Source organism: Mauremys mutica, chromosome 12 (assembly GCF_020497125.1).
Source record: "Mauremys mutica isolate MM-2020 ecotype Southern chromosome 12, ASM2049712v1, whole genome shotgun sequence".
Classification (NCBI taxonomy): Eukaryota; Metazoa; Chordata; order Testudines; family Geoemydidae; genus Mauremys; species Mauremys mutica.
This window is the reverse complement of record NC_059083.1, coordinates 5,237,274-5,248,582: the sequence shown is the minus strand read 5'-3', so window position 1 is coordinate 5,248,582 and position 11,309 is coordinate 5,237,274. Positions and strand designations below refer to the sequence as shown.

Here is an 11,309-nt window from a genome sequence, read left to right as displayed (position 1 = left end):
CCTTCCCCCCACCCTAGACCCCTACTGATCCTGGCCCCCACTGAGTGAGGTGCTGCACATTCAGAGGTGTGGGGACACGGTGACACCAGCCCCTTCTGGGGGGATTAGACCCATTTGTCCCCCTCCATGCCCCATAATCTCAAAGGGCCAGTTGTCCATTTCCCCTCCCCCACCCCCAGTTCCCTTCAGGAGGTGGGATCCACCAGTGGGGGAGGTTGACGGGCGCTGGGCTGGGCCGGGCCAGTCTCAGGCCCCTTGCGGCGTGATGTGGGATCCCTGTGGCCCGAACGGTGACCCCACGTGGGGATGTAGCCAGCCAGGTGTCATGGAGGAGTCGCGCGGAGGCCAGTCTGGGCCCCACGCTGGGGGCAGGTCGAACCGATCCCCGGTGGGACAGGCCCCGGCACTGTTTTGGGGCTCGCGGTGGCCCCTGGGAGGCTGGTGGAGGTGGGGGGAGCTGCATTGTGAGCAGGGGAGGCAGGAGCTGCGGGGATGAGAGTGAAATGGGCGGGAACCCCTTTAAGAGCCAGCCTGGGTATTGGGGAGCTGCCCCTTTAAGAGCTGGAGTAACAAGCAGCGGCCCCTTTAAGAAGGGGAGTAACAGGGAGCGGCCCCTTTAAGAGCGTTCTCTCCCCTCCTCCCTCGCTTCCGCGTTCGGACCAAGTCCTGGGTCACGTGACGAGGGAGCGGCCCCGCCCATCCGCCGGAGTCCGCGCCGGAACGAAGCCAGTCCCAGTGCGCCTGCGCGGCCCGGGCCCGCTCGCTGCTGCCGGGCTCAAGCTGCCCCACGCGGCTCGCGCCGCCGCCGCCGGGATGGTGAGTGCGTGACGTCACTGCCCCCGGGGAACCCCCCCCGCCGGGGGGGGGGAGTGGGGGACATGCGGGGGGGGCACGATGGGGAGTGGGGGGGGTGCGGGGGATTATGCAGGGAGCGGGGGGATGGGGGGGGTCTGGGGGATATGCAGGGAGCTGGGGGATGGGGGGGGTCTGGGGGATATGCAGGGAGCTGGGGGATGGGGGGGGTCTGGGGGAAATGCATGGAGCTGGGGGATGGGGGGGGTCTGGGGGATATGCAGGGTGGGGGTCTGGGGCAGCTGGGGGATATGCAGGGAGCTGGGGGATGGGGGGGGTCGGGGGGATATGCAGGGAGCTGGGGGAGGGGGGGGGTGCGGGGGGATATGCAGGGAGCTGGGGGCTGAGGGGGGGTCTGGGGGATATGCAGGGTGGGGGTCTTCTGCAGCTCGGGCATATGCAGGGAGCTGGGGGATGTGGGGGGGTCTGGGGGATATGCAGGGAGCTGGGGGATGTGGGGGGACTGGGGGATATGCAGGGAGCAGGGGGATGTGGGGGGGTCTGGGGGATATGCTGGGGGATGGGGGGGTCTGGGGGATATGCAGGGGGGGTGCGGGGGGATATGCAGGGAGCAGGGGGATGTGGGGAGGGTCTGGGGGATATGCAGGGGGGGGTGCGGGGGGATATGCAGGGAGCTGGGGGGTGCGGGGGGATATGCAGGGAGCTGGGGGGTGTGGGGGGGTCTGGGGGATATGCAGGGAGCTGGGGGGTGTGGGGGGGTCTGGTGGATATGCAGGATGGGGTCTGGGGCAGCTGGGGGATATGCAGGGAGCTGGGGGATGTGGGGGGGTCTGGGGGATATGCAGGGAGCTGGGGGATGGGGTGGGTCTGGGGGATATGCAGGGTGGGGGTCTGGGGCAGCTGGGGGATATGCAGGGAGCTGGGGGATGTGGGGGAGCCGGGGGATATGTGGGGGGGGGCGGGGGGAGCAGCGTGTCACATTTCTCCAGCAGCTGGAAGCAAGTGGGGGCCCGGCCGGCCTTGGGGCCTGTTGGGGGGCGAGTGATGGTGCCAGGGGGCTGATCAGCGGCTCACGCGTCTCCCTGAGCACTGGGGTGGGGGTGGGGGGGTTTAGCAGTCTCGGGGAGGGGCGGGGACAGAGGCCGGGGACAGGCTGGAGAGCCGCGGAGGAGCTGCCCCCCAACTAGCCTGGAGACACGGGGGGGAACCCCCTGGCTGGCCTTGAGGGGTGGCAAGGGGCACCCGGCATCTGAGCCGGCCTGAGAGCCGCTGGCTGGTGGGGAGGCACTGGGGACACCTCCCCCCCCCGGCTCCGTGCCAGTGAGTCCCAGGGGAGAGGCCCCATCGCTTGGCATGGAGGGGCCCTGGGGTGCTGACATGCACCATCCCCCCCCTCTCAGCCTGATGGCCGGGCCCCAGGGCTTGCGGGGGGGCACTGACCCAGTGGGGGGTGAATGCTGAGCGGGAGGAGGATGGGGTCCGGGGGGCGGTTGGGGGGACTGCAGGGAGGTGATGCTGAGGTGCCCCAGACAAAGGGGACAGTCGGGGTGGGGAGCTGTGATGTCTCTGTCTCTCCATGGGGGTCTCACCTCCCCCCCCCCATCTCTCGCCAGCTTTTCTATTCGTTCTTCAAATCCCTGGTGGGGAAGGACGTGGTGGTGGAGTTAAAAAATGATCTGAGGTGAGTCCTGGTGCACACGGGGGTCCCCTATTGCCTGCCAGCCCCCCCCCCCGCTCTAACCACTAGTCACCACTCCCCCAGAGCTGGGGAGGGAACCCAGGAGTCCTGGCTCCCAGCCCACCCTGCTCTAACCCACCAAACCCCACTCCCCTCCCAGAGCTGGGGTAGAACCCAGGAGTCCTGGCTCCCAGTCCCATTCTCTCTCCTCCCCCCCCCGCTGTTACCCCTGCACCCCGTTCCCCTGTGGTAACACCCCTCCCTCTCTGTTGCAGTATCTGTGGGACCCTCCATTCTGTGGATCAGGTAAGAAATTTCCAGGTTATTTTCAGAGCGTGTCTCTCCCCCCCCCCCCCCCCAGTGCACCTGGCCCAAGAGATTCCTCTACCTTGAGGCCAAATCAGAGCTGGCGCCCCCTGTGCCCCCCCCCCCCCATCCCACCCCTGAACCAGCCAGTCCCCGCCCTGGGGCCGGATCGGAGCTGCCGCCCGTACAGGGGAAAGGCCCAGTGCCCCATTCCCTGCCCCACCCCCCCGCTTTCCTGGCAGAGCGATGCAGAAGGTAGCCCCTTGCGCCCCCCCGCCCCCATCTGCCTTCCCCCTGCCCACCCCCCCAATCTGGGTGTTAACTGTCCGTGTGTCTGTCCGTCCTGCCAGTACTTGAACATCAAGCTGACCGACATCAGCGTGACGGACCCGGAGAAGTACCCCCACATGGTAAGGGGCTGGCCCCTCCCCTTGGCTGGGGTGGAGGGGCCCTGCTGGCGGGGTGTGTGGGGGGGAGTGGGGGGGTCAGAGGTGCTGATGGCATTTCTCACAGGGTGGGTCTGGGGTCTTCACCCAGCCTGCAGGGGGCGGGGTCACAGACACAGGGGGCGGGGGCTGATCTTCCCAGCCTGCAGGGGGGCAGACACGGATCCCCCCCTGCCATCATGGGGTGGGGACACACGTGTGGGAGCTCTGAGACCCCCTCTGCCATCAGGGGGTGTGGACACACATGGGGGGGCTCTGACACCCCCTGCCAGCAGGGGCGCTCCCCCTAACCCCGCTCTCTCCCCCCAGCTGTCGGTGAAGAACTGCTTTATCCGCGGCTCCGTGGTGCGCTACGTGCAGCTGCCGGCGGACGAGGTGGACACGCAGCTGCTGCAGGACGCCGCGCGCAAGGAGGCGCTGCAGCAGAAGCAGTGACCCCCCCATGTTCCCCCCTCCCTCCCTGCTGCAGGGGGTGCAGGGCGGAGACCTGCCCCACCCGGCTGCTTCCCGCCAGCCGTAAAATCCCCCCTGCTTGGCAGCTCCTGCCACTACACCGATGCTCCCGGACGCCTGGGTCCGTGGCTGCTCCCCCTCCTGGCTGGGAGCAGGAGCTGAGCCGCTGTCCAGGAGCCCGGACACCTGGGTTCCTCCTTTTCACCCTGCCGTCCCAGGCCCCGGAGGCCTGAGTTTCTCTCTGCAAGCCCAGGCCTCGGACTCCTGGGTTCATCTCCACTTGTGCTTGGGAGGGAACAGGAAGAGCAGAGGGGAACCCAGGCATCCGGGGCCCTGCATGGGGGCTCAGCTTCTACTCAAGAGAATTGGGTGGGGGCTGTGCCCTTTCTAGGGGCCCGGACGCCTGGATTCAACTCCCCTGCCCCCCAATATGCCCAGATCTAGGACACCTGAGTTCTGTGTGCTCCCTGAGCTGCATATCTCCTGTGGGATGAATATCAGGGTGGTTCCTAGGCTTGTCGTGTCCCCCGCCATTGGGGGGGAAAGATTATGGGGGTCCCCTTAGTTCTGGTTTGAGTCTCCCCAGCCCCCCTCTTTCACCTCCGGGGCCATGGCCAGTTAAGCCTCTTTTTTTTTTTTTTTTTAAACTCTAATTTCTCCCTGTTCTTTAAGGGGGGTGTTTAGTTCCCCCCCACATCTTTGGAGGGGCAGGGACTGCGCTCCTGGGGTGCCGTTAACCCCAGCTGGCGAAATCCTGGAAGAGTTGTGGGGTGTTTGAATTTCCCGGGGGGATTGGGGTTTTTTTAGGGTTTGGGCCGAGGGGGATGAAGGTTTTTTGTATGTTTGATTCATGGCTTGAAGTCTCGGGCGGAATAAAAGTTTTTGGAGCCTGGTTACAAACTTTTGTTGTTGTTTATGGTAGGGTCTACGGTCTGCTCCAGCCCAGCGCCCTCTCTTGGCCCAGACGCCCAGGTTCATCTCCGCGCCTCCCCCCATCCCCCCCCATTATAGATGCTGAGCTGCCGTGCAGGCTCCTGGACACTTGGGCTCCCATGTAGGGTCCCAGCTGCCTGGGTTGATCCATGTTCTACATGTGGGGAAACTGAGGCACAGAGAGAGGTGACTTCCTCACTCTCAAAAGCAATCCAGGCCAGAGCAGGGCTGAGAACCCAGGTGTCTGGGCCCTCAGCTATGACCCAGTCTTCTCTCATCTGCTCCCTCGATGCTGGGGGAGGGGGGGGGGGTGTTCAGGGCCTCCAGAGTGGATGAGTTGAGCGGGTGCTTGGTTGGTCCCTTTAGCGTGGTCTGTGTTCTTGCTTTTGCACACAAGGCTGCCTGTCCCTTTAAGTAATATTGCATCATCAACACTACTATGACATCACCCTGGGACAAGCACTGCCCCTTTCACCTTACGTCATTGTCCAATGGGATTCTCGCACTTTAAATGTTACTCAGGCTCCGCCCTTTTCTCAGGATGACCTCATCTGTCACAAAACTTTCTGCCCTTGCAAACAGTAGGCTCTGCCCACTGAGCTTATTGCATCATCAGGCTCCACCCCTTTGCAATAGGCTCCACCCTTTTCACATGCCCTGTTCTAAGGGATCTTTCCCTTTAAGAAATTATTACATCATCAGGGGACTCCATGTGCCTCCCTTTAAAAAAAAAAATGATGTCATCAGATAAGGCTCCACCCCTTCCACTAGACTGCTTTCAGCAGGCTCTAAGCTCCGCCCATTGGTGATGTCATCAGGCCTGGCCCTCTGTAAGAGTAGCTGTGACCTCACTGGCCAGGCTGTGAGCTGTGGCTTGAAGATGTCATAGTGGCTCCTTAAGCCCCGCCCACTTGAAGAGTATTGCATAATCCCCTTCATGAGGTGAGGTCACTGCTGTGGGTGCTGCCCCTTTAATGGTCCTAAGGTTGGGGATTGGCTGCTTCACCCCTCAACTGGCAGCTGATTGGTTGGCATGAGATGGGTGGGGATGCAGTGCCAGCCAATGGGAAGGCAGGGTGACTCTTGCGTCATGCTTCTACAGAGAGAGCAGTAGGGTTTAGTTAGTGTGGGGGTGGGAGCTGGACTCCCAGGGGAGTAGGGTCCAGTGGTTAGAGCCGGGGGGTGGGGCTAGGGGCCAGGACTCCTGGGTTCCCTCCCTGACTCTGGGAGGGGAGTGGGGGCTGGGAGCCAGGTCTCCTGGGTTCCCTCCCTGGCTCCTCCCTCCCTATTTAAATGATCACCCTTTAACCCCCCACCCCAATCCCATAAGCACTCCCCGAATCCCCATCCCTGCCTGCAGCCTGGGCACCCAGGGGTTAACATCCCCCCCCCAGCCGCAAATGCTCTGCAAACATCCGGCAAACGCTTTGCACCAGCAGGGCTGATCCCTCCCCAGAGCCCCCCAAGCAGCAGCCCCCAACTCCCCCCCCCCACCCAGAGGGACACTCCCACACACCTCCCTCCTGCCTCATTCCCCATTTGCAAACTGTTTGCAGACCCTGGGGGGCCAATTGCAGCTGGTGCCACCGCTGGGGGGGGGGGAAGGGAGAGGAAAGGGGGGACCCCACCCCCTTCTGCCCCCCCCTTCCCAGCAGCCTTTGCAGCTGGCTGCAAGCAGAGGAGACAGGAGCAGCATTTGCAGGCAAAAGGAGAAACCCAGGTACCTTCCTGCTGCAGCAGGGGGGCGCTGAGGGGGCCACGACAGGACCCTGAGGGGCCCTTGGCCAGTGGGGGACCCCACCCCAATATTTAACATTACTGCAACAGGCCCCGTAGCTGGACTGCAGGGGGCAAGGAGTCGGAGTCGGTAGGGGGCGCTCTCCCCGGGCAGTCAGGGCTGGCCCCCGTGCCCCAGGGAGATGCTAGGGGGCGCCGTGCTGCAGGGAGCAGAGCCGGGGGCTCTGTGCTGTGGGGAGCAGGGCTGTGTGGGGTGCGAGGGAAGGGGGAATGGGGTGGGGGCTCGGCAGGGGACACTGGGGTGGGGGGTTTTCAGGGGGAGGGAGGGCACTGGGCAGGGGATGCTGGGGCAGAGGGTGCCGGGTGGAGGGCTGGGCAGAGGGCACTGGGGTGGGGGGCCAGGCACAGGGTGGGGGGGGCTGGGCAGGGGGCGCAGGGGGCTCACCCCGTCTCTCCCCAGGGGGTGCCGGGGCGGGGGGCTGGGCAGGGGGCACCGGGATGGCGTGCTGGGGCGGGGGTGTGGGGGGCTGGGCAGGGGGCATGGTGGGCTCACCCCATCTCTCCCCTGGGGGTGGTGGGGCGGGGGCTTGGGTAGGGGGTATGGGGGGCCAGGCAGGGGGCGTGGTGGGCTCACCCCATCTCTCCCCTGGGGGCGCTGGGGTGGGGGGCCAGGCACAGGGTGTGGGGGGCTGGGCAGGGGGCACAGGGGGCTCACCCGTCTCTCCCCAGGGGGCACCAGGGCGGGGGGCTGGGCAGGGGGCACCGGGGTGGGGGGCCAGGCACAGGGTGTGGGGGGCTGGGCAGGGGGCACAGGGGGCTCACCCCGTCTCTCCCCAGGGGGCGCTGGGGTGGGGGGTTGGGCAGAGTGTGTGGGGGGCCAGGCAGGGGGCATGGTGGGCTCACCCCATCTCTCCCCTGGGGGCGCTGGGGTGGGGGGCTGGGTAGGGGTTGTGGGGGGCTGGGCAGGGGGCGCGGGGGGCTCACCCCGTCTCTCCCCAGGGGCTCTCTCCATGTCGGCGCGCCTGGCCCTGGTGGACTGGCTGGACGAAGGCTTCTCCAGCATCATCGAGCTGGGGGCGGTGAGCGAGCCGCGCCGGGACCCCGCCCGCTACCGGCCGGGCCAAGAGGTGGCGGCCCGGTGCCCCCTCTTCAAGGGGCTGAACCGCGCCCGCATCCTGGCCCTCAGCGGTGAGCGAGCGAGCGAGCGCCCCCCTGCTCCGGACACACCCCTGTCCTCCCCCCCCCCACACCTCTCTGTCTGCCCCTCCCTCCCTCCATCTCTCCACTCCTCCATCTGTTCCTCCCTCCCTCCATCCATCCCCTCACACCTCTCTGTCCCTCCGTCCCTCCTGCACCTCCTGTCCTCCCCCCCACCACTCTGTCCGTCTGTCCCTCTCTCCATCCGTCCCCCCACACCTCTATCCCTCCATCCTCTCTTCTCTCCCTGCAGGGGACAGGCAGGAGTTGAAGCGGATCCAGGTCCGGGCCGGGGGCTGTCCCAGGAGCAGCTGGGGGGCCGGGATGCTGCGGGGCCCCCCCCACCGCTGGGTGGCGACGTGGAGACGGGACAGACTGCCCCTCGAGAGAAGGAAACACAGCACAGGTGGGTGCTGCCCCCCGTGCCAGACACCTGGGTCCCATACCCCATCCCGGTCTCCAGCCCCCCAGGGTGAGTGCTGCGCTGCTGTCCCGGATGCCTGGGTCCCATTTCCTGTCCTGATCGCCAGCCCCTTAGGGCGAGCACTGCACTGCCATCCCAGATGCCTGGGTCCCGTTCCCTGTCCTGATCGCCAGCCCCCTAGGGGTGAGAGCTCTGCACTGCTGTCCCAGACTCCTGGGTCCCATTTCCTGTCCTGGTCTCCAGCCCCCTAGGGTGAGTGCTGCGCTGCCGTCCTGGATGCCTGGGTCCCATTCCCCTAGAGACCAAGAAGTCTCATTCAGTGAATGTTCCTTGTCTCATTCCAGGAGGCAACGCTGATGACGTCACCACCTCCGTGCTCGACCCTGAAGGGACCCAGGTGTCCGAGGACGAGGCCCGGGCAACCCCCCAAAGCACCTCATCCTCGGAAACCTGGCATTCCTCCTCCCCCGACTGCCCCCACGTGGACAGCTCTGGCTGCGGGGTTCCCTGCTCCCCTGGCCCTGCAGACCCAGGCGTCCGGGCGGGGCTCACCGAGCCCTGCACCAGGCCTGAGTGCGAGAGGATGCGACAGGAGCTGGAGGCGCTGAGGGACCGATATGCCAAGGTGGAGGCTCAGAACGCTGTGCTGGCCCAGAGACTCGGTGAGCCCGGACGCCTGGGTCCTCGGGGATGAGAGTGGGATCTTGTGGGTCAGAGCAGAGGGGCGGGCTGGGAGCCCGGACGCCTGGGTTCTCAGGAAGTAGCGTGGGAGCAAGTGGTCACTCGTGTCTCCGTTCCCTGCAGGGGGCGATGTGGAGCCGCCCAGGGAGGTGGACAGTGAGTCCGTGCGGCCGGAGCCTGGGCTCTATGAGGACCCTGCGCTACCTTGGAAACATGGGGTGAGCTGGGGGGTGGGGAGTGGGTTGGGGGATAGTGGGGGGGAGGGGTCCCTATTATAACAGTGTCTCCTCCCCCTCTTCCTTCCATCCCCCCTCCTGACCCCTGCCTGCTCCCCCTACTGCCCCCACCCCACTTTCCTTGTGCCCCCCTCCCTGCCCCCCAGATGCAGGAGCTGGTGCCGGGAGGGGGCGTGTTCCTCTACCCCGCCCAGCTGGCCCTGGCCCGCTCCAGCGCCCGCAGCCAGACGGCCCTGGCCCGGCTCCTGCTCGACGTCTTCTTCTCCCGCCAGGAGCAGGCGCGGAGCAACCTGTCCGGGGAGAACGGGCTGCACCGCCTCAGCCCCCCCATCGTCAGCGCCATCGTGGGTGAGTCCGGGGGGGGTCAGGCGATGGTATGGCCCTGGGGGGCGGGGACAGGTAGTAGTATGGACTGGGAGGGACAATGATGGTATGGCCCGGGGAGGGGCGGGGAGGCAGGCAGTATTGTGGACTGGGCGGGGTAATGATGATATGGCCCAGGGATCAGGGTCAGGCGATGGTATGGCCCCAGTGGGTGGGGTAACGCAGTAGTATGGCCTGGGGGGGGGGCAATGATGGTATGGCCTAGGGCAGGATGATGGTATGGCCCAGCAGTGTGTGTCAGGCAATGGTATGGCCTGGGTGGGGGAGGTTGCGGTGATGGTACGGCTCAGGTTGGGCTAGGCAGTGATACTGGCTGGAGGGTTAATGATGGTATGGCCCAGGGGGTGCAAGGCGATGGTACGGCCTGGGGGCGTTAATGGTGGTACGGCCTGGGAGGGGAGTGAGGGAATGGTGCAGCCCAGGAGGGGAAGGCAATAATTTGGCCCGGGCAGGGGTTATAATGGATTGGTCCATCATAAGGGTATTCCGGTGGGGGGGGGGATCCTGCTGCCATTCACCCCTCTTTTCTCTTCCCCCCCGCAGCCTATGCTGTGGGTCAGTCCCAGTTCCAGCCCAGCAGTGCCGCCGTCGTCAAGAACTCGCTGCGCAACAAGCTGGGCTGCCTGAGAGCCCCGTCCCGCCAGCAGGGGGCCACCAGGGGGCGCCCTGCGGCCTGAGAGCCCCATCCTGCCAGCAGGGGCCCACCAGGGGGCGCCCCGCGGCCTGAGAGCCCCGTCCCGCCAGCAGGGGGCCACCAGGGGGCGCCCTGCGGCCTGAGAGCCCCATCCCGCCAGCAGGGGGCCACCAGGGGGCGCCCCGTGGCCTGAGAGCCCCGTCCCGCCAGCAGGGGGCCACCAGGGGGCGCCCCGTGGCCTGAGAGCCCCATCCCGCCAGCAGGGGGCCACCAGGGGGCGCCCGGCGGCCTGAGAGCCCCGTCCTGCCAGCAGGGGGCTCCCCGTGGGCTGAGAGCCCCATCCCGCCTGCAGGGGGCCACCAGGGGGCGCCCTGCGGCCTGAGAGCCCCGTCCTGCCAGCAGGGGGCTCCCCGTGGGCTGAGAGCCCCATCCTGCCTGCAGGGGGCCACCAGGGGGCGCCCTGCGGCCTGAGAGCCCCGTCCCGCCAGCAGGGGGCCACCAGGGGGCGCCCCGTGGCCTGAGAGCCCCGTCCTGCCCGCAGGGGGCTCCCTGTGGTCTGAGAGCCCCGTCCCGCCAGCAGGGGGCCAGCAGGGGGTGCCTGCGGCCTGACAGCCCCGTCCCGCCAGCAGAGGGTGCCCCACGGCTCGAGAGCCCCATCCTGCCAGCAGGGGGCCGCCGGGGGGTGCCCTGCAGGCTGAGAGCCCCGTCCCGCCACCAGGGGGTGCCCTGCAGCTGAGAGCCTGTCCCAGTAGCACAAGGCCAGCAGGGGAACCCTGTGGCCTGAGAGCCCATCCCCACAGCAGGGGGGGCAGCAGGGGAACCCCGTGGCCTGACAGCCCCGTCCCGCCAGCAGGGGGCCATGCCACGGCCTGACACCCCACATCCTCCCAGCAGGGGATCCCCGAGAGCTGTGAATGGGGAGTGGTTCTGATCGTGTTTTCTAATCACCAGACTCAATACAGAAGGTTTTTTGGCACCTCTGAGTCCCCTGCTCTTTATTTGTGGGAGGGACTCAGGACTCCTGGGTCCTCTTCTGCTCTGGGAGGGGAGTGGGGGCTGGTGGGTTTCCAACGCCCTCTGAGGTTCAGTGGAAATTCCCCTCCCCATGCTGGGCTGGATCTCCTGCCCCAGCCCCCATTTCTCCTGCCCCCACCCCACTGGTCACCCCCCATCACTTCCCTATAGCGCCAGTCACGATACACTGAGCTGCAGTGACTCACTCCCGCCAGCAGGGGACGCTTCCCGGTGCTTTCCCTCTCTATGGCCGTTTCTTGCTGTAGGGAGCGTGACTCGGCCGCTCTCTCCACCGGCTTTTAGCGCTCTATGGCTCTCCAAGTGCCGGTCGGGTGGCCGAGGACCCCGGCTGGGGCTGGCTCGGCAGGTGCCT

At 66.5% G+C, this 11,309-nt stretch overlaps 2 protein-coding genes across 3 annotated transcripts; both read left to right on the top strand.

Annotated features, from left to right (window-relative positions):
- Nucleotides 1-665: 665 nt before the first annotated feature.
- LOC123345600 (U6 snRNA-associated Sm-like protein LSm2) lies at nucleotides 666-4,745 on the top strand. Its single transcript, XM_044982585.1, has 5 exons — nucleotides 666-816; nucleotides 2,427-2,494; nucleotides 2,767-2,797; nucleotides 3,148-3,207; nucleotides 3,553-4,745. Exons 1-5 carry the CDS (start codon nucleotides 814-816, stop codon nucleotides 3,676-3,678), a joined length of 288 nt encoding a protein of 95 aa, XP_044838520.1. The 5' UTR covers nucleotides 666-813; the 3' UTR covers nucleotides 3,679-4,745.
- Nucleotides 4,746-6,130: 1,385 nt separating this feature from the next.
- LOC123345589 lies at nucleotides 6,131-10,309 on the top strand. 2 transcript variants are annotated; one of them, XM_044982571.1, is made up of 7 exons: nucleotides 6,131-6,349; nucleotides 7,366-7,554; nucleotides 7,817-7,969; nucleotides 8,332-8,649; nucleotides 8,792-8,886; nucleotides 9,177-9,252; nucleotides 9,832-10,309. In XM_044982571.1, the coding sequence occupies exons 2-7, from the start codon at nucleotides 7,377-7,379 to the stop codon at nucleotides 9,963-9,965; spliced, it is 954 nt and encodes a 317-aa protein (XP_044838506.1). In that variant the 5' UTR covers nucleotides 6,131-6,349; nucleotides 7,366-7,376; the 3' UTR covers nucleotides 9,966-10,309. The 2 variants fall into 2 exon arrangements, with proteins under 2 accessions (XP_044838506.1, XP_044838505.1); XM_044982570.1 differs by having other exon boundaries at nucleotides 9,051-9,252.
- Nucleotides 10,310-11,309: the final 1,000 nt, after the last annotated feature.

What these genes read in the sequence shown, in the direction of transcription:
- LOC123345600 (XM_044982585.1), top strand. An exon ending in GAGTTAAAAAATGATCTGAG is followed by an intron (nt 2,495 to 2,766) that starts GTGAGTCCTGGT and finishes TCTCTGTTGCAG; the next exon opens with TATCTGTGGGACCCTCCATT. An exon ending in CCCTCCATTCTGTGGATCAG is followed by an intron (nt 2,798 to 3,147) that starts GTAAGAAATTTC and finishes CCGTCCTGCCAG; the next exon opens with TACTTGAACATCAAGCTGAC.
- LOC123345589 (XM_044982570.1), top strand. Translation starts at nt 7,377, where the DNA reads ATGTCGGCGCGCCTGGCCCTGGTGGACTGGCTGGACGAAGGCTTCTCC. An exon ending in CGCTACCTTGGAAACATGGG is followed by an intron (nt 8,887 to 9,050) that starts GTGAGCTGGGGG and finishes CCTGCCCCCCAG; the next exon opens with ATGCAGGAGCTGGTGCCGGG. An exon ending in CATCGTCAGCGCCATCGTGG is followed by an intron (nt 9,253 to 9,831) that starts GTGAGTCCGGGG and finishes TCCCCCCCGCAG; the next exon opens with CCTATGCTGTGGGTCAGTCC.